At 34.6% G+C, this 22,645-nt stretch overlaps 1 protein-coding gene across 1 annotated transcript in view; it reads right to left on the bottom strand.

The window, feature by feature from the left end:
- Positions 1-920: 920 nt before the first annotated feature.
- Positions 921-22,645, bottom strand: part of LOC136034983 (uncharacterized) — a 98,139-nt gene continuing 76,414 nt past the window's right edge. Inside the window, exons 16-21 of the mRNA XM_065716552.1 lie at positions 21,525-21,621; positions 17,551-17,680; positions 14,985-15,051; positions 10,728-10,770; positions 3,443-3,535; positions 921-1,069 (exon numbers count right to left, since the gene is read on the bottom strand). Of these exons, the coding sequence (XP_065572624.1) occupies positions 973-1,069; positions 3,443-3,535; positions 10,728-10,770; positions 14,985-15,051; positions 17,551-17,680; positions 21,525-21,621 (527 nt within the window). The 3' untranslated portion in view covers positions 921-972. The remainder of the gene's footprint in view (positions 1,070-3,442; positions 3,536-10,727; positions 10,771-14,984; positions 15,052-17,550; positions 17,681-21,524; positions 21,622-22,645) is intronic.

Here is a 22,645-nt window from a genome sequence, read left to right as displayed (position 1 = left end):
TATTTCCCAGCCATAGGAGATGAGGGACAACTAGTAACTCAAGTTAACAATGTCTTATTTCATCAGTCATTCCTCAGATGTTAAGTAATTTCATCAACTATCATTCATATGATAGTTGTTTTTAATGCTGCCATGTTACAAGCTACAATTTTCATATTTTAAAAATAATTTCAATTGTTATGGGCTCAAGAAAAACAATGGGTCCCACCATAAGGGTCAGGGGCTAATAGTTCTTTTCAAGTTAACACAAAGTTCTTTTCAAATCTGTACAAAGTCAGCTTAAAACTGAACAGCACTAAGTCCCTAGATGTCCAGATGAATGATGGCTTTGTGCAATCCTAGGTCGATCTTGGTGACAGCACGTTTTTGGCAACCCATTATTCATTCACGACTGTAAACATTATACTACAAAGGGAAGGCAGCCCATTACAGCTAACAAAGCCAGAAAAAGGTTATTCAGGTCTAAAAGTCCAAAAAAAAAAAAAAAAAAAAAAAAAAAAAAAAAAAAAAAAAAAAAAAAAGCTTATCTAGGGACAATTAAAAATATATTATATTTGGAAAGAAACTCATAGAAAATTTTTATATGGATAAGGAGGGGTGCGAGTACTCAAAATATTGTTGCATGTTTCTTTTATTTTGTTTGCACTTTTGAATTGTTGTTTCAAACAGTTAGTTGTTTGTTACCATGGCTCGGTGGGTTTTCTGCAATAAAGATCTATAAACACCAATCTATTTATCTATAGTTCTCAGGTAAAATTTTCAATCTTCTTTAGCCAATTTTGGACTTCGTGGACTCACAGAGAAAAAAAATCCATTAATTCATTAGAAAGCCTTTCCACAGGGACTTTATGCATAGTTGAACCAACTGCAGTGAAAACTAAATAATGCTTTGTAATTTTATATAAATTACAGCCATACAATTTTTGGCTAAAATAATATATTTAGAAGAAAAATCAAACACAAAATTCCAATTCATTTTCTACCTCTTCTTAAAACTCGTTTCAGCAAAGGTCCAGGTCTTTTTCTTGCCGGTGTTGGGACCTCATCTTCTGAATCAGTCGTATCTTCCCTGAAATGGAAGACCAGAATCATTTCAAGATATAAGTGCTGATACCACTGACTGTTAGAAACCTGACTGTTGGAACAAAAACATGTTGGATAAAGAACAAGTTTGAAGCAATACTCCTATCACAGAACTTAGAAAAATCTAAAGAATGACCTAGGAGGAAAAAAGGGAAACAGCAACACGTTGACTTAGTCTCGTTTTAAATAGGGTTATACATCAGACAAGGAAACATTAGTCTCTGAGATGTCGAAACTCGACCTAACACAACCAGCAGCCAAATGTAGCGTTTTCAAACCTACAACATGAAAAATGTACATCATACTTTCATTTTAAACCGTAGTCTTGCAATTTATAAGCAATGCGCGGTGGAATATATATATATATATATATATATATATATATATATATATATATATATATATATATATATATATATATATATATAAACACTGTAAAAATTCGTTTTTGTCTTGTTCAGTGAGTAACAGCAGTTCCGGAAGTGTTTAGAATGTGATTTATTTGCTTTGTTTTTTTAGTTGTTTTTTCCTCTTTCTTTCTCCCACGTGTTTAGTTTGTCTTTTTTAGACAGTTTTATTAAAAAAAAAAATCTTCTGTAAAGTTATTTTTTTTTTCTCCATTGAGAAAGGTTCCCGGACTTGGAGCTGGATTTTTCGTATTTTTTTCTAATTAATGTTTTTTTTTCGTTTTTTGTTCCACTGCTTTATTTAAATTAAAGTCGTTTTTCTATCTTTATTTTTCATATAAGAATATTCCGCCAATATAAAAAGCACTTTCAATAAAATCTTATAGCTACTTATCACTGATATTAGTATCGTTATTTGTTTAATCGTGAAAAATTTCTTTATTTATGAAACTCTAAAAGGATGTCTTCGTGAAACCATAGTATATAGTGATTATTGACTATTTAAGTTGTATGAAGCATTAAGGACCAGAGTAGTGGTTCTTTCACACTACGCAGTAGAACCTTTCACGCAAGCACAACTTAAGATCTTTAGTGATTCTACAGAGCAATTTTGTCCATAGAGTAGGTAGTGCCACGTAGACTTTCGCTCTACATAAAATTTTATGTTACGTAAATTTATGTTACCTTGCGTAAGTTTATTTTACGTCATGGAAAAGTCAATACAGCAGCAACAGAAAAGATTCTCTGTATAAGTAGTTAATAAGTTTTAAAATTAAACTGAAACTTTTCATAGAAAGCCTTTTATTGTCGATCAGACCATCTCCTTTTCATATTTGGAGATTTTATCAGTTTGCTTAGCATGATTGCAACTGTTTTAGAAGATGATAACGATGATTTTATGAATTCTTACATTAGCCAAGAAAGGACTTCTGAATGTGTGAAACGCTATGCTTCACGTAATGCAGCTTAACATCTGAGCATAGAAAACTACGTATGTAGTTTGAAAGCCGCTTAATCCTTTTGAGACAAGGGCATGTTGCAATTGAAAGCCCTTCATTGTTGATCAGACAATTTCCTTTTCATATTTTCAAAATTTCATTAGTTAGCTTAATATGATTGCAATTGTTTTAGAAGATGACATTTTAGATTGTTTTTAGAGTTTTAGATGATTTTAGAGTTTCTTACGTTAGTCTAGTGTGAAAGGACTTCTGAATGTGTGAAACGATACACTTTACGTAATGCAACTTAACATCTGAGCATAGAAACTATGTACGTAGCGTGAAAGCCACTTAATCCTTTTGAAACTACGACATATTGCAATTCATCCAGTCCTTTCCAAATGCCTGAACATTTTGCTAGGGTTTCCGGTAAATCTATGAAATATATATACTTTGAACAAAAACAGCATCAGTGACCCAATTTTGTCTATCCCTAATTAGAGAAATGATCAACGGAGAATCATTTATAATGAGACCTTTGAAAGACAATAATGTGTCCTCTGACATACCACTGACATTTCTCCCTTATATTTAAGGATATAAGGGTTCCAATTATATTTATATGTAAGGGTTCCAATTACATTTATATATAAGGGTTCCAATTATATTTATCGTTTCTTCTTGTAAATGTCAATTGCAATATGTTAGAAATTTAATCTTTTCTTCTAATGCTCTGCTGTTTCTTAGTATTTTTGGTAAGCTATTTTTCAATAATCCAACTAAGTGATTTATAGTATTTTTGACTGGGTTAGTGAATTTAAACAAAACGATTAAACAATTTTTACTATAAATAAGAACCATATGAGATTGAGAATAAAATTTGAAAAAAAGGCAAAAATTACTCCTCTGAATTAAAAGCAAAAACAAAAAAACTGAGAGAACTGGGTAGATACTATCTAGATTGACTACCTCACCAAGTCTCAAAAATATTTTATTGTTATACAATTAAAGTACCTTATAGCTTGTAATTTTTCTTTCATTGTTAAGGATCGTTTGGTCCTCTTGGATGTTGAACGCTGATTTAAATCATCTGACGAACTGCTATTCCTGAAAGAACATAATTTAGTTTGCTGAAAAGGTCCATGAACGTAGAAATAATTTCAAAGAGGCAACACGGTGGGCGCGAATCCGAAGATACCTCTAAAGTAAGCGGGAGGCCTGCTTTTTGAAAATTGTATTATTTCTGCTACAGTAACTAAAATATGGAAACAATAAAAAAATTTACAACTTAAAGACTCATTGTCAATATGGCTAAGACATCACTTTACAGCAGCCAGTGAAATGCAACCAGAGCAAGGGTAGAACCCAAAGACTAACAATGCAACAAGAGTGAGACTGGGGAAGAATAACAATGGGAGAGATAGAATGAAGATTGGGGAGGGATAGCTTTGCGCTTTTGCCCAGGCTCAATACCAACGGCAGCTTCAGTTTAGCTTCGCCTTTGCCCACCTCCTAAGAGAGACTCAAATATTTTAAGACATGCATCATAGTCTTATCATAGTTCAATCATACAAGGTCCAGAAGTTTGATATGACCTCGCGGACTAGCTAACTATCAACTACTTCGTGCTACAAGAGCTGAGTGGCGTAGAACTACCTAGCCAATAAGAGTCAAACTTCACACCTCATCTCCAAGCTTCATTCCTAAATCCCCCGCGCGCGTAAGTCGTTACGCGCTATATTAGTTACGCACCATTGTAGTTGTGTCCCTGTGATTCTAATGATTGCCCTTGAGCTTTGTTGATGGTGATTGCTAATCGACCATTCCCTGTGTCGCCGTCGTCATTCATATATCCCCCTGTGCCCCCCGGCGTCCCCGTTGTAATTGTGTCCCTGTGTCCCAGTCGTCATTTATATTCCCTGTGTCCCGGTCGTCATTGGTGTCCCGGTGTCCCAGTCTGTAATTTCTCTTTGAGTGTCCCGGTCGTCATTTATATTCCTTGTGTCCCGGTGTCCCGGTCTGTAAATACATTCGTTTTTGAATTGGTCTTTTTTTAGTTTTTAGTTTTTTACCTTTTTTTTTTAGTTTTTTTTAGTTATACCTCATGATTCTAATGATTGCCCTTGAGCTTTGTTGATGGTGATTGCTAATCGAACATTCCCTGTGTCCCCGTCGTCATTTATATATCCCCCTGTGCCCCCCGGCGTCCCCGTTGTAGTTGTGTCCCGGTCGTCATTTATATTCCCTGTGTCCCGGTCGTCATTTGTGTCCCGGTGTCCCGGTCTGTATATACATTCGTTTTTGAATTGGTATATGATGAAATAAATTTTTGTGTTTTTCCCCTTTTTTTCTTTTTTGTTTTTTGTTGGTTTTTACTTTTTTTTTAGTTTTTTTCTTTTTAGTTTTTTTTTGTAGTTTTTACCTTTTTAGTTTTTTTTTATTTTTATTTTCATTTTTTTTAGTTTTGTTTTTCTCCTTTATTTTTCAGTCGACAAACATGACGTCACCCGACAGACCCACACACACACAGACAACTTATATATATATATATATATATATATATATATATATATATATATATATATATATATATATATATATATATACATATATATATTCATCGATTTTCTATCACACAATACAAGGGAAGATAATGAGGAATGGTATAGATAATGAGGATAATGAGATAATGAGACATGGTAGTACAATCTATGCTAATATTTCGACTATATATTCAACAGCCGTCATCAGGGAAACACAATACAAAACAAGTAAAAAAAAATAACTTACTCAAAATATCACATCGACAGTTTTTTTAAAAGCTAAAATCATATTTTTTATTTACTGTAAGATCCAAGGCTCCCTCACCTTACATATGTTCAGCCAAGACTCATGCAAAGATTGTGGTCTTTGACATGTGGTCTATGCCATTACGCATAATTAATGTTCTACTATTAGTTTTTTTTTGTAAATTACAAACCTGAAATTTTAGATAGAGAAGATCTTGAGAACCATTTTTCTAACCGCTGTATCAAAAACCCGTTCAAACAATAATATTAACCTCCAATGATATCAACTAAATTCAGCGTTTTTTGATACTGAAACAGTTTTTTCTATATATTTTAATATTTTGTATCTTCTTTTTTAACTATCTCACAGGCAAAAAAGCCATATTTTCATTTGGCTTTTCATAATTTAAAAGGGGTTAAAATCGAAACTTCCCCACCTGGTACGGCTTTGCAACTCAGAAATTCCTTGCAGAGTAGACAGTGGTAATTTCGGAGATATTAGTGAACATTTGTTACAGACAATTGCCTTTAATATACTTAATTTCTTAATCTATATATTTTTATGATGCATACAAAATATATCATTAATGAATATATTGCTTTTAAAAAATGTAAAAGCTCACAACATGTTGACGAAACATTTCCACCTTGTAAGCTGATCACGCTGTTTGGGTTGGCCTAGCCTATTTTACAGTATCCTATTTAGTTCTGAACTATTTTAGAAGCCATTTTTTTACCATTTGGTTTTTAAATGTTTTATTTCTATACAACCAGCTTGTAAAGACGATTTGACAATGAATCCTTCCGACGACAAGGCTTCCAAAGCCTTGAACCCCCCCCCCCCCCCCTTCAAAAAAACAACAACAAAACATCACCAGTAACATAAAAAACATCAAATAACAGGGGTCAGCATTACAAAAAAGAAGGAAAAACAAACAAAAAAAAAACAAAGAAACAAAAGTCATTTTTCAGTTTTATTGCTCTCCTATAAAGCTCGAGTCTGAAGCTTGACGTTTTCCAGAATATTTTTCATTAAAATATTTTTAACGAAATGATGATTAAAATATTTTTACTGATGATTATTTTTCATTTGTTTTGCCTTATTTGTACATCACACATCATGGAAAAGTAGACTGAGCATGTAGAGGATAATTTGGACCAATGTGCCCTCCATAGCAAAACGTTTTTAGGTGGGACAGAAGTAATTTTAGGGTCAAATGTAATGAAATCTGCAAAAATTTTATTATAATTTTATTTATTTATAAAACTTTATTATTATTATTATTTAGATTTATTATATTATTATATAATAATCATATTTATATTATTATATTATATTGTTATAAATTATGCATTATTATTATTATTATATATTATGTATTATTATATATATTATATTATTATTATTATTATTATTACATATACATATATATATATATATATTATATATAACTATAGTATATATTATATATTATTATATAAAATATATTATTATATAGTTATATTATATTATTATACTTATCATTATTATTCTTTATAAAGCGTTGCGAAAATCTCGATAAAATTTTATTTATAGCTCATACAATTAAAAACGTTAATTTTTTCCACGCGACATAACTGGATACTTCTCATTTAAAAGCAAATCTCAAGTTTTTCATTATTTTATTTTTTCTTGCACTGATTAGTAATACTGGTATGTGCCAAATGAAGACACATATTGCATCATGACGCATACTGTCTCAATTCAACAGTCAATAAGTGAACATCTAAAAAGGACTAAATATAAGCCAGACATAGCGGATTGTAAGTTGACAAAATTGACACTACAAAGGTCTATGGTTTTCAATTGACTTGTGGCGTATTCTACAAATTGCGACCTACCCTCTGACGTTTTCAGCTAATGAACCGGTCTTCATTCTTGGACTATAATTATCAATTATGAATCGTGTGCTGGCTGCACGGTAATCAAGCAATGAAGGACTCTATTTTTGTGTGACCGCTGTTCTTTTTGCAGCCGCATATAGCGTATGCATATAAGGCAAGGATTGATTATTCAAAATGCGACAATTTTTTTTGGAAAAGTTGCAATTGAAACATCAAAATTGCTTTGCTAGTGAATATTTTTGAAAAGCAAAGAGGCTCGCATCCTGCTGTGTCTTTTATGTTACATTTATATGAAATAATCAGCGGCTTATTGTAATGCGATGGACCTACAACACTTTTCGTTGGGCCTACAACGCCTTGTATACACACAATACGATGACATGGTATACACACACAAAAATTAGATGAGCACAAAGCAAAGGTGCTAATTCACGAAAATGTAGGGAGAGGGGCAAAGATTTTGCAATGCGATGGACCTACAACGCCTTTTGTTATCGTAATCCCTTCGGATGTGCCATCATTTCCAAACGATGCGCCTGCGATTGTGGCATCGCGCTTAAAGGAGTGTGTCCGTATGCTGTCTGGCTGTCAGTGCCGCCACGTCAGCCAACCTCTGTCCTTGTCGTGCTAACGAACATTTATTCAAATATTAAAGTTCATAACCCAAAAAATCTGCAGGAATTTTTGCAGAAAATTCGTTGGGCGGATAAAGCAAAGCACAGTTAGTCGATCTACTTGATCGATGAGGAGTCGGCCGCTGCAGCAGTTGCAGCCATCCCCTCCCCTCCACACATTTGAGCCAGAGTTATCAAAACTGAACATCTTCAAGATGGACGCCGATTATAATGTTTCTCAGATTCCAGGGCTTGTTAGTAACATCGTAAGTGCGAGGAGGTATGGTAGTTCTAGAATTTTGCAACTGAACTTTAAAATTGAAGAAGACCTCGCATTCAAGTCCAAGTTCAGTCCAAGTTCAGTTCAGTGTTCAAGTTCTTCAATGAATACTACTTACTCCGAGTGACTCTGTCCATTGATAAGCCTAGGCAGTGTGTTAACTATATAACTATATATATAGTTATATAAATAATACATAACTATGTATTATTCGTTGGTTTATCCATATATCTCCAACGGCTGCCTCCTATGGAGTAGCAACTTCTTATTCAACTATAGAAGAGTGCAAATTCTAGAAAATAAAGCTGTTAGAACAATAGGAAGATATGTCCAGGATGTGCATGACACCTGTGTTTGCTTTACGTCGCTGAAGCTCCTTAATGTCGGTCAGATAAGAGATTACCAGGCTGCTGTATTTGTGTTTCGATGTAAGAATGGCCTAGCCCCGGATGTCTTTAAGAGTTTTTTTTTTACCAAACAAATAGTGATCTGCATAATTATGGAACAAGGCATAGTAGTGATATAGTTGTGGATTTACGTCATGGTACCCGGTCTTCATTCTCAATGAAACACCTGGGTCCAAGTGTATGGAATGGGCTACCAGTGAGCATTAGGGCGGCGCAACACGTACCTCAGTTTGAAAAGAAATTAAAAGATAATTTTTTGGGGGATAAATGTTGATTTTTTTTATAGGTGGCAGGGTGATTAGGGGAGGAAGGGTGGGTTCGGGAGGTAAGGGCGGGCTAGGGAGGTAAAGATGGGCTAGGGAGGTAAAGGTTCGCAGGGGGGTAAGGTGGGGTTGGGAAGAATGAAAGGCGACAGGGAGAGTATGTGTATTAATGAGTAAGAGAGATTAGATTTGTTATTATAGGTAAGTGGATATGCGAACTTTCGCGCGAATAAAAACCCTCATAGGTTTTCCCCAGCGCGAAAATGTTGTATTTTATTTATTTATTTGTGAATGCTGAAATAAAAAACTTGAACTTGAAAAACTGCAAAAGAATTTGGGATATAATGAATGTGCAGGTGATCACACTAACAAGGACCAAGCATGTTTAGCTCAGATTAGTGTCTTAATTGTGGAGGGAATCATCGTAGCAATAGCTTCGTGTGTCCAGAGCTTAAGAAGCACCTCACCGCCCAAGCAGCCTAAGAAAGATTCAATTGATCAGTCCATGTGTAATTTCTTGATGGCGCAGATATCTAAATCAGTAATGTCATTATCAAAATATTAATGGTGCTCGTTACAAGTTTTAAACTCTCAAAAGTATTTTTAGTAGTCACGAAATTGTGTGCATCACTGAACACTAACTGGATGTTAATGATAATTATTATTTATTGGAAAACCCGTCATACAAAGAAAAGAAAAGATGGACCAATAAACAAACACAAAAAGAAGAAAAAACACACTAAGCGCGAACACAAACACTTAAAAAAAACCATCTTAACTAATGGGCCAGTACCAACGACCTAGGATGGATTATCTTCGTCAAACGAAAATTATAAGCACGAATTTACTTTTCCACAGCTATAATGGGGTCAGAAATGCTGAATTTTCTAACTAGATAAGAGTTGCGGGTTCAAGGCTGAAAACGCAAAAGATATTTTGCGAACCAGAAGAAAACTGAACGAATTTTCGCCTTAGTCAGATTGTTTGAACATTTTCCAAACGGCGATATGTACAGATGATGTGGTACAGCGACAGAGCTGAAAAGTTTCGAAAGGAGATGGCAGTTGAAGCGTAGCTTATTCGTTACAAAAGAGGCATATGATAACCCAACTCTACGTTCAATGTGAGCAATTACAAGTTGTGGCATGTACATTATTGCCGAAACAATGGAAAGACCGAGGTAGGTGATATGATCTACTGGCTTAATCCTACTATTTCCGAGCGGAATATTCCCAGGCGACTCATGCTTCCAGTTGATGAATGCGACTTCGGAATTTTCAGCATTGAACTGAAGACCTAGTTTTGCGCACTCAAGTTGTAGCGCTGCAAAAATCTCACAAATGCGCTGGAGAGTGCGGCTCAAATTCAGAATGTCGTCTGCATAACATACCAGAGATAAATCAAGACCGACAAGGATGAAAGATGTGGGAACAGCGTACTGTGAATCAAGAACTCCATTACTGAAGAATGAAGGGGAAGGAACAGCACCTTGACAGATACCTTTTTCGACGTTGACAAAAATAGCAGGGGTTGGTGCGTAGACTTGAGAGCCGTCAGCTTTAGACAATGGGTGAAATATTAGGCGAACTTTCAGACGAGAATCCATGCCTCAAAGGCCTCCGATATTTGAAGGGCTCACTTCACGCTTTGCTTCAGGGAGTAGAGTAGCGACGTGAATAAGATAATTGAGCGCTTTATGAACATCGTGCCCGGCTAACTCGAGAGTTTCACCTGATGCATCAGCATCGATCAATGCATTCGCGACAACAGACATTTTCATACGTATGGTAGTTGATTTCTGAAATATAGTAAGAGTGTACCCCTGGTCTTTAGCTGCATGGAAGGATCGAAACCTTACAAAAGCTTAAGTGATCCTGAATATTTATTATTTTATTTTTTCTCTTACAAATTTTTAATTCTTCATTTCCCCTCCCCTTTTCCTTCACTATTAGGCGAGAAATTTGCAGAAATGGCAAGGTTCTTAATGGCCACATTTCCTTTCCCAAACACATTTTAATTTGAATTGGTTAAGCTAGTGTTCTTAATTAATCAAAACACTTACTTGGATCGAAGAACTCGGGTCTTCTGTAGCTCTGGTTGTAAGTCTGAAAATAAAGAAAAAATGGTTCACTAGCAAAATTTTCAAAATTTAAGATAAATAGTAATGCATCACTGTATATAAATACAACTAAGAAAGAAGAAAAAAGTTTACATACTGAAAGTAAATAGGGGGCTTATAATTGAAAAAAAAATCGCTCGGTAGTAAAAAGATTAATAGCTTGTAATATATAAAGAGACGAAAATTAAATGAAAAAACTACCTACAGATAATTTAATTAAAAAACAACAACTAAATTTGCAAAATAAACATTGAACAATTGTAAAGTAAAAAAGGGGAATCTCACTTATTTAACATGCTGTCACGTAAGGGACGAAGTCCTTCTATATCTGTCGGTAGAAAATTTTATCGGGTAAGAAGAGGGGTTTGCTGAAGTAAAACGAGCGAGGCGAGGTCGAATGGAACAAAATTGACTAGGGAAAAGGTAAGCTGCCCAGGGTTTTGGAGGACGTTGTTGGCAAAACGCAAGGAAACTTGTGTTCTCCTTTCCTTGAGGGCGACCAGATTAGCTCTTCGAAGAAGGTAGATAATAAGGGACTTTACATTAATCACATTAGTGAGTTATTGTATGTAATCGCTTGGCTGGATTTTGCGCTTTTCTTCTTATTAGGTATCTAAAAAACTAATACATGTACAGACAACACATTTGGGGCATACTTCTAATTGTAGAAAAAAAAAATCGCGAAGCAGGTTAGATACAGGTTGAGCAAGTTTGAATGGCTTATTGATATGTCAAGTATAGTATATGTCAACTTAGTTAAAAAAAACTTTCAGCAACGAATCTCATACCCAAACCAGACTCTCTAATGCCCAAAAATGAACTCTCTATCTCTATTCTCACTCTAGAATAGACTTAAAGTGGCCTAAAAAGGGACAGAAATACACAAAAAACATCGTTTGTCACAAACTGGTTTCGGTAAATATTTAGTGATAGGCCACTTCAGAAGGATGTATACTATACAAATTGAAGTAGTACAGTTAGATTCCTTATTTTATTATATTTTCAAATTACATGGTCGCTTTTCTGACAATGAGCCCCCCCCCATATGATGGTCCCAGATGAGGCCCTTACAACCCAAAAACGCCTGGAATTGTGCTTCCAAGTTCATTCTTTCACCCTTCCCTTCTTTTAAAGCTTAAAAATTCCTTTGAAATAACACCAAAACTGCATACATAAAAAAAAAAAAAAAAAAAAAAAAAAAAAAAAAAAAAAAAAAAAAAAAAAAAAAGCTGGAGTCTAGCCATGGGAGTTCTATGAACTGAGAACTCTCTTGACCATAAAGGCAAAAAATTTACTGGAAATTATTTTTACATGTATTGCTTAATTACTATGTATTGATAGAAATATTTAAGTTAAAAAGAAAACAAAACAACAATAATAAAAAGTGAACATATTGATTTATGTTCTGTTAGATTGAAGATAGAGTTTATTTGCAATCTACATTGACTAAAATATCTGGATTATATACTCTTTTATCGGGGGAGTCTCCCATAGTTTAGCTTGCGTGTTTTTTTTTCCATTGTTTAGGCTAATATTTTGTTGTTTCTGAGAATGCTTTTAACTGATACTGTTTTTCCATGCTATGTTACATAATGCTCAGGACTGCCTCTAGGCCGAATAGAATGTTTGTTAGTCCTGAGTTCTTTCATAACGTATATTTTGTGAAGTAATTAAGTCTGAAGTCTGTATTTGTTGATTTTTTCCCTTCTTCAGTACTTATTTCGAAAATTATTTGCTTTTCTTTGCTGCTACTGTGTTCCTCTTCTAGATTTTCTTCTTGTCCAGTCCGTTAATTTGCGCTGAGGACACTTTGTTGTTTATACGATTCAAAGCGTCCCATACATGAAATCCTCTGGCTTACAGTCGATTGCTTAGCTTTTTGAGGCGTCATTTCTGAGTTTTATAATAGCTGTTTAGTTGGGCTCCAGATCTTTCATTCGTTTTATTTATTTAAAAAAATTATATAAAATGTGACATCAGAGCTTGAGTCTACGTCTTATTGTGCTCCAAGGATAGCTTTAGCCTCTTTCTGGTAATAAGCAAGAGCTAAGAGCTCATATGGCACTTGTGACGAGGCGAGAAGAGTTAAGAGCCAAGACATCATATGGTATGAGCTCTAACGAAATTCTATGAATCAATAGATTGATTTAAAAAGGAAAATAAGAGGCTTAATGCGGGTCAGGATTTAAAATAAGAGCTCTGAGTCACGATGTCCTTCTAAATATCAAAATTCATGAAGATCCGATCACCCACTCGTAAGTTATAAATACATAATTTTTTCTAATTTCTCCTCTCCCTTTAGCCACAGATGGTCGAATCTGGGAAAACGACTTTATCAAGTCAAATTGTGCAGCTCCCTGATACGCCTACTAATTTTAATCGTCCTAGCACGTCCAGAAGCACCAAACTCGCCAAATCACTGAACCCCTCCCCCTAACCCCCCCAAACAGAGCGAATCCAGTACGATTCTGTCAATCACGTATCAAGGACGTTTGTTTATTCTATCCACCAAGCTTCATCCCGATTCCTCCACTCTAAGTGTTTTTCCAAGATTTCCCCCTCCAACTCCCCCCAATGTCAAAAGATGTGGTTGGGATTTGAAATATGAGCTCTGAGACATAAATTCCTTCTAAAAATCAAATTTCATTAAGATCCGATCATCTATTCGTAAGATAAAAATACCCCCACTTTCACGTTTTCCAAGAATTCCGGTTTCCCCCCCCCCCAATGTCACAGGATCTGGTAGGAATTTAAAACTAGAACTTTAAAGCACAAGATCCTTCTAAATATCAAATTTCATTGAGATCCGATCACCCGTTCGTAAGTTAAAAATACCTAATTTTTTGTAATTTTTCAGAATTAACCCCTCCCCCAACTACCCCAAAGAGAGAGGATCCGTTCCGGTTACGTCAGTCATGTATCTAGGACTTGTGCTTATTTTTCCCACCAGGCTTCATCCCGATCCCTCCACTCTAAGTGTTTTCCAAGTTTTAGGTTTCCCCCTCCCAACTCCCCCCCCCCAATGTCACCAGATCCGATCGGGTTTAAAATAAGAGCTCTGAGACACGATATCCTTCCAAACATCAAATTTCATTAAGATCTGATCAACAGTTCGTAAGTTAAAAATACTTCAATTTTTCTATTTTTTTCCGAATTAACCGGCCCCCACTCCCCCCCCAGATGGTCAAATTGGGAAAACGACTATTTATAATTTAAGCTGGTCCCGTCCCTGATACGCCTGCCAAATTTCATCGTCCTAGCTTACCTGGAAGTGCCTAAAGTAGCAAAACCGAGACCGACAGACCGACAGAATTGGCGATTGCTATATGTCACTTGGTTAATACCAAGTGCCATAAAAAGGTAGTTTCAAAATAATGTGAAATATTCTATAAGGCGGCGTACCCTGAAGTTTTTTAACGGCGGGATGGTACGGTGTTTTAAAATATTTATTGATCAAGCTTATTAAAAGAACCAGCTTATTTCATATTTCATACAAACTAAATTCAAGATAATTATATAACAGAAATATAAGTAATTCAAAATTAACAATTATATTCATTTCAAAACTAATAAATGAAATAAACTTCGTTTTTTCCTTCATTTATTCCCAGTGAAGAAAGACCAGATATAGATACCGTTCGGGAAAGGGGATATATATCAGGAAACATGTTAGCTGGGAAATGAACGGGAAACACCCTGGAAGAATTTCAACATCTAGCAGCTTTAGCAGTAGAATGTGTAGGCGATAAAGCTATATGAAATAGCATAAAAACACACTTTGCCACTATTCCACTATTCCCACTTATTTCTTGTGACCCAGAAAATTTTTCTAAGGCCCAGTAACGTCACAATCCATACTCTTGGAATGCTGCTATAAATTACAAACAAAATAAATTTTCATTCTTCTTTTAGTAAAAAAACAAAAAACTAAATTAAACATTTTTTGGAAAAAGAAAGAAGAAAAGACCAACGCCAATTCTGCAACCTTGGCTGAGCATGATCGATGGATCATTCTATACAATTTTTCTTTATTAGAATATTACATATAAAATGCAAGGAAATAAAAATGAAAAAAAAAACAGACACACAACTAAATTACACAGAAAAATAATCATTTTCCCATTATTTTCCAATTACAGACAAAAAAGTAAGTAAGAGGAAAAAAAAGCAACAGCATATTTCAAATTTTCAAAGACATACCTTCTGAAGTTGATTCCAATATAGGTGGCAACACAACTGCTGACCTGGAAACACGGCGGCGACGGGTCTATAATACAGAAAACTATTTTTTAAACGTTCTACAAAAAAAGTGGAAACGAAGAAAAAAAATATGTAAGAAACTAAACGAGGGCGTCCCAGAACACGTTTACTATTTTTCAAAAAGACAAGAAATAAAATCCGGTTAAAATTTTGGTTACTTAGTAAATAGAATTTTTTTTTATCTTCCTAGAGAAAGTGTAAGTTAGGTGAGCGGGTGGGTGAAAAAAATTGAAGTAAGAACGTCAACAAGTTTTTTGGTTTACATAATAAACCATCAAAAAGCTGAAATTGGGAAAAACTTACCAATGAAGAAAAGTCTCTTTCGTAGAAATTCAAAAAATGGCCTCTTTTCGATAAATGTTCATTGACAATTCTTAGCTTTACAAGTTTACTGATTTAAATAGCTTGTCTAAAACTTTTGCTATTTTCCGTTGATTTTCGATAAATCATTACTTTTGCAGACTATCTTTATAAATATCCAAAAAAACTAATGATCCCTCTTCTCTTTCCCCTAAATCGATCTCTTTTGTATACGGGTAAGAACAAAAATGTCTCATATAAGCTAGGAAATAATCCAAGATATGGACCCCTTATTAATGATAAAAAAAGAATGAGTCGACCATTTTTTCCCCATGAGACAGAGAGAAAGGGGGGGGGGGAAGAGAGACCATGGCAGGTATTTTATTCGCTGAGAACCATTTGGTGTCCAAGTTAGTAAAAAAGCAGACTTGGACTCTAGTAACTGCCCAAACTTTATTATATTTTAAAAATTTCAAGGTTGTACTGTAACTTTGTAGACAACTCACCTTAATATTCTCAAGTTTGAAAAAAGACCCTTTTGCAAACAGGTTTTCAAAAATATAGTTCGGTTTTTTCACTACTGGGAATTAGATAACACATTTCTTTATTTCTACCATCGATTTATTTAAGCCAAGGACTCACAGATTTCTTATTTAGGACCACAGAGTTGGATTTTTTGTTTCTGGTATATTCAAGGATACTACTATCAGTTTCATTACTATTATCAAATTTAAAACAAAAGCCACATCTATGCCTTTGAAATCGAAGTCAGAGTCTTACCATCAAAATTAGAGTCACACACTCATTAAATAAAATAGTTGGGACCGAAAAAGTTAAAATAGTCAGTATCAATTATACTGACTAGATATTAGTCATTATCTTTAAATATATCAGTACCAAAGCCCTGGTTTTGAAGACATGAGCCTAAACACAGATTTGTTGTTATCCCAGAGAGACAAAATCAGATAGAATTACAACTCACAGGGAAAGTTGTCCTTGATACCCTGAAATTACATGCATGTTTTAAATCACGAGAATTAAATGAGCATTTACACACAAAAAAGGGGAAGGCAAGGATTTTTCGATTTTAAGGAAGATAAAAACCGTATTCTTCAAACTCAAAATGCAAAGGAGGGGGAGACAAGGAATTTTTCGATTTTTATAGAAGATAAGAAAAGGATATTTTTCAGAATTTCAGGGGGGAGGGGGATTTTTTCGAACTTTTTGTGGGCCAACCGAAAAACATACTTGTAAATCAAGGGGGAAATGTACCCTTTCAATCATGTATGTTTAAATCACGAAGATTAAATGAGCATTTATTTCAAAAAGTTTTCCCATTGACAGAGGTTTGGCCATCACTTTGCAATGTTTTATTTCTCTGATATTCTGCCAATGGTGTTTTATTATATTTAATTCAACATACTAATTCCAATTACGTTTTGGTCTATTCTTTTTTTCGATGATCTCTATTTAACTTACATAGGCCACTACCCAATAACTTAGATCAGGGGGTAGAACCAAGTAAATGGCGCTAGGTTTTCATAAGACTACATTTTATTAAACTAGCTCACATATTTCAACCTACCTTCAGAATCTTCCAGCAAAGGTCAGTGATGGTTGTCAAATTTAAAAAAAAAAATGAGCGGGACCTCAATTGACAAAACCCTTAGACTGTTTCAGAAAGTGGGAAAGTACACATAACATCTTTTTCGTAATGTAACTAATAAATAAATCTATACTAATTAAAATGACTTATATTAACTTAGATATATACTACAGGTTTTTGAAGGAATTTTATTTTCATTACTTTTTTCATATATCCGTGGCCCCAATTCACTAAAATTTTGGGGAAGGGGGGAGGGGAGGCAAAGATCTTTTTCGATTTTTATGAATAAACAAAAGACACTTCAAAATCAGGAGGGAGGAGGGTATTTTAGTGCTAGTTGATTAAAAAAAAAATGAAAACCCCAAAAAAGACATTTTTCAAAATCAGCAGCTGGGATTTCTTGGGTTCTGTTTCAATTTTTGAAAGCAAAAAATGCCAATTTTTCAAAATCTAGCACGGCAGTTACATCCCCCCATTGACACCCTTATTATTGGAGCGCAGTCATTATCATATGTCGGAATTTTTTATCTTCCGCACTGTTGGACAAGTTTTGTTATTCAATTCATATTGCAATTTGATTAATAAAACCCAATACTCTACCTGTTTTTTCTGAGACGCACTCTCAATTTCTGGGTTGGAATCGGAAATAAAATCTTCCAATTTTTCAGCTTTTTCTTTATCCTGTGCTTTTTCTCCACTCTTCTTACGTATTCTTTTAGTAGCCTTCGGTCTGAAACAAAAAATAAAATGCAGTTATGTTTAGCTTTGTTAAACTTCCCCTTTTTATGAATACCAAATCATCAGTTTTTCTATGAAAAGTAAATAGTGAATTCCAAACTGAAAACAAGCAAAAATAAGCTCATGAGTGGCAGAAAGAAGCAGGTTATACCAATAATGAAGAAATAAAACATAAAAAGTATGGAAATTACCATACAGTGTGTTGCTATTTCCTCAAACCCCTAAAAGAGTAGCGTAACTTGCACGTCACTGAAAAAAAAGGTATTTGGAACAATTCGGTTTTCTTATAAAAACTAAACTAATACAATTTCTTAACAAGGAATATATACATAAAAATATGAACTCTTGGCAATTACAAAATATGGATTATTTATTAAACAAAACGTCGTTCACCTTTAGGCTATTGGTTTAGGGCCAACTGCTGTCTGAGACCCCTCAAGGTAATTTCTTATACTAACCTTTTTCACTATTAAATATGCTGTGACAATGTATATGAGAAAACATTGCCATTGCAAAACTTTACCTATATTGCTAAAACCACAATAATCTAATTTTACCTGATATTTTTCCTAAAAAACTTAGAAACATTTTTCATTATCCCAAGCTTTAAACAACTGCATTTTTTTCCGTGATGTATTTCACGATGTCTAGCTGCTAAAACTCAGGGCCGGATTTAGCACTAGTTAATAATTTACCTTTATCCCTAATCATTTTATCTTTTAGTTAATCATTTATCTTGTTGCCCTAGAGTCGCGTCTATTAAACTTCCTTTCAAAGGAATCAACAGATGAAATTTCCGTCCAGTGTCCATCGGGCGACAGTTTCAAATGGAGGTGTAGCATCTTATAAAGCTGCACCTCAAGTACTTCAAGTACTTTAGTACTGATATAGCACTAGTTAATCATTTATCTTTCTTCCCTAGAGTTGTGTCCATTGAACTTCCTTTCAAAGTGAATCAAAAGATAAAATTTCCGTGTAATGTCTTTTAGGAGACAGTTCCAAATGGAAATGTAACGGTAAAAGAAAGGATGATTCATCAGAGGGAGTGTGGTGAACATAATAGTAGCAAATAGCCGTTAACAGTACATCACATCACTCACTCTCTCCTATATATTGTAAATTAACATATTCGATTTGACAATTCGTTTTTAGGCCTCTTTGGATATTCAGGAGGGTTTATTAGATTATATGAGCCTTTGAAAGAAGGGAACATACATATTAGGCAGAAGGCCTGATTCATTGCTTATCCACAGGGATGGTTTTCTTAGAATTAAGAATCGCGCCCAACTTCCACGTGCATGGGGATCGAGTCCAGTTGAGATGAAAAACCCAAGAAAGGTCTCGAGGAAAAATGAATTCCCAAGAAACGAAGTTTGTCAACTCTCTTAGATAAGACAAAATATTTATTTCTGAAAAATGTCTATTATAAGCCCAGATGGCAAAATTCGCACTTTCAAGTCAATAAAGACACACACACGTACATAAAAAAAGGCTTGTCAGAAATAAAAGAAATTTCCAAAATGTCATGGAAATTAAAAAGTTAAAAAATGTGAAAAAAACAATTAGAACTCCCAGGTTAAAAAGGTATTCAACAAAGTAAAAAAAAAACAAGTGCGAGTTTAGTGTCGTGACTAAAAACTACAAAATTCAATTCAGTAAAAAAGAAAAAAACAGAGACTTTATAAAAAGAAAGCTCAATATTTGCGAAATAAACATCTGAAAGGTAAAACGAGAGTGAGGGAAGGAGATTCATTTATTTAACATATCAACTGTATACGGGATCCATATATGGACTGCATATATCTTGCAGTTAAAAATTGTATTAGTGCATGGAGGGGATTTTTGCTTAAGCAGAACGAAGGAATTGAAGTCGGAGAGAGAAAAATGATTAGAAAAAAAGTAATTTTTCTGAGGGGTTATGAAGGGCATTGTTGGTGAAACCCAAGAAAAATTCCTTTTTCCTTTCCTTGAGGGTGACCACATTGGCTTTCTAAAGAGAAGACATTTAAGAGACTTTACCCTCATTGGAGGTAATTCTTAGTAGTAGTAGTACTTAAAGAACATTTTAACTACTTCTCGGTCCGATGACTCATAAGGGATGCCAGAATGCAATCTCTTGACAGCTCCATCACTGAATTTAAAGTCGTTGTGTCGATGCAACGCGAGACCAAATGATTTGGTTACCTTTGTAGCAGAGTAGTTGATGCGGCCGGGGGTGGTATCCATGCAATGAAGATAGTCAGAAACTATCTGATCATGCTCCTGAAAACTTGAGAACCTGGCAGAGGCCTTAGCACGGAATTCAGTCCTTACCTAGGAATCTTGAATCTTAATCCCGTGTGTTTAAGGTAAGGAATGAATGCCTCTTTTGACGATAGCATCGCCACCTTAACTACTCTATCAGCTTTTACTAATGTATTTCGGGGTTTGGTGACAAAATTCTTCTGGTATTTTAGCCTGGATTAGCAAATTACACGAACAGCGTTTCAACACGCTTTCATAGGTCATACTCGATTGTTTTCACTTTTGTATAAAAGCCAGCACTTGTGTTCTTTCCACTCTGCTCTTACAGCCTTCTAATAGTTTACGTTGAGCCAGGGTTTATCTTCGCTTGCTATACGTACTATCTTAGGTGGTACATGATTTTCGTTAGAATATAATACGACCTGTTGATATGGCTCCAATCCTTGTCAGGATCTTCTTTGAGAAATGGCTTTTCAATCCTGGAGAATACACGTACTCCAAAGACCGTCCTAATCCCCATTATCGCCAAATTATCTGTTCATACTAGATCAAAGTGAATACGAAGATTACCTTGGGCTGTATTCAAATTTTAAATTAATTTTTCTTTTCATTGGTTGTGCTCAATTTTTACTGGTTCGAAATCATAAAACTGAATCCTTTAATTGGCCATCATGACTTTCAAAAAGTTTTTGGAGCTTGCTTAACTAAAACAAACTGTAAGAGAGCTATAAACTACTCTTCAAAATGTCCGTGGAAAAACCAATTCGGCAAAGTTATAACATCTAGCAGGGAATAGCATCAGCCTTCCTCCTAGATCAAATACAAGAAACGTCATGTTTCCCCACCCCCTCACCAGCTTAGTGAGCCATGTGCCGACAAAAATCCATATATTTAACATGTCTGCTCCAAAGAGGTACTTTAGAATATATTCAAAACACATACCGACCATTAAAAAGTCAAATTTTTGGTCAAAAGACGTTTTGATTACCGAAAATTACATAAGTCGTTGGGGGACAAGTTCATGGTAAAAAAAAAATAGAAATAGCCTATAATCACAATACTCAAATACATTAAAATATACAAGACTCCACGTACAATGCATCTAATACACGCGCGATACCCACGAAAAAAAAAACTTGGAGATAATTTGTAAGTTTGAAACCATGGCCAGGGGAATGTGACCACCATCTAGGTAGGTAAAAAGATGTATATGTAATATCTCAGGAACGGCTACGGGTATTAACTTGATACATTTGGAGAATACTGAAGGGAATGTTGAGCTAAAAATGATTGATTTTTTGAACATATTTTTAATTTCTTTAATAATAATTTCCTCCTTGAATGCACTCTTAACAACAAAAACTTAACGTAAACTTAACACTTAACAACTTAACGTCTCAACAAAACTAAATTATGTCTAAAAAATTTACACGAATACAAGCACAATACCTCTAATAAACGCGCGATACCTAAGAACAAAAACCCACCTTGGAGACGCTTTATAAATTTACATGAAAACCAGCAATATATCTTCCTATTAAATTTAATCAGTTTAATTCCAGAACAGTTCATTTAAATGATAGTTTACTTACACATCCTGAGGTTCCTCAACTCTCTGGACGTCTGAAAGTTCTTCTTTTGCTGGAGAATTGAGTGAAATTCTCAAAGAGCGGCGCTTTTTAGGAGTGCCTGAAAATATAAAGGCCTTAAAAAGGAACTTGAGTGATGCATAAATAGGATAAGGACTCAGTGTCACTTATAAATTATTACTACTTAGTATTAACAATAAACTATGACTATGAATAAAAGTCTATAAACATTTCGGATCTCAACCTAAATTCACTGTTGTTATTGCAGTTGATATCAGATTGTTGCAAAAAATATTCACTGCAACGTCCGTCGTCACTGAGAGGAGCGGAGGTGGGATTTAAAAGTAAATAAATAAAAAAAATATTAATGTTCTATATTTTTCTTATAAAAAAAGTTCGGCTACCAAATACTGTTTGTTTAGCGAAAAAGTATGGCACCCACAGAGGACAGGGGTTTTTAATGGGACGGATTGAAAAATTGATTCGGGATAAAAAAAAACCATAAACAAATGGAACTAGACAAAAAATGCGATAGAAACTGCACAGCGAATTAGAAAAAAATTACATAAAAATATGTTTTTTTAAACCGCAAGTTCATAGAATAAATAAGCACTCCTCGGACAATACTTACGTTAATGCTATTGAAAAGGAATGGGAAAAAGATTTATATGCTTCTCACTTCTATAGACGCACGGTTCCCAACGTGGAGCGGAGGCCCCACCGTTGGGACATGCCAATATTTTGGTGGGTCATGGGGAGGACGTGCACCCTTCGGCTGACTATTCTGGAGGGACGTAATTTTGAAAAAAGACATTTTTCATGCGAATGATGTCACATTCGTATGCATTTATAGAGCAAAGAAGATACATGATAGTATTGCAATGATGTCATAAATTGCATAAAAGGTGTTGTATTCAGACAATATTTTTCGTTAGTATAAAATAGACCTAGAGGACAACTAAAAAAAGATACCAAGTTAATAGCCTTTTAAGCTTCCCTCAGGTAAATGCATGTAAAGTTTGAATATTACAAGGGGACATCGGGATTTTAGAAATGCCTAGGTGGGACATGGCCCGATATCGGTTGGGAACCACTGCTATAGACTAAAACGGTATAATTTTTAC

The sequence above is a fragment of the Artemia franciscana genome, chromosome 13, assembly GCF_032884065.1.
Source record: "Artemia franciscana chromosome 13, ASM3288406v1, whole genome shotgun sequence".
NCBI lineage: Eukaryota > Metazoa > Arthropoda > Branchiopoda > Anostraca > Artemiidae > Artemia > Artemia franciscana.
This window is presented reverse-complemented; position numbering and strand designations above follow the sequence as displayed.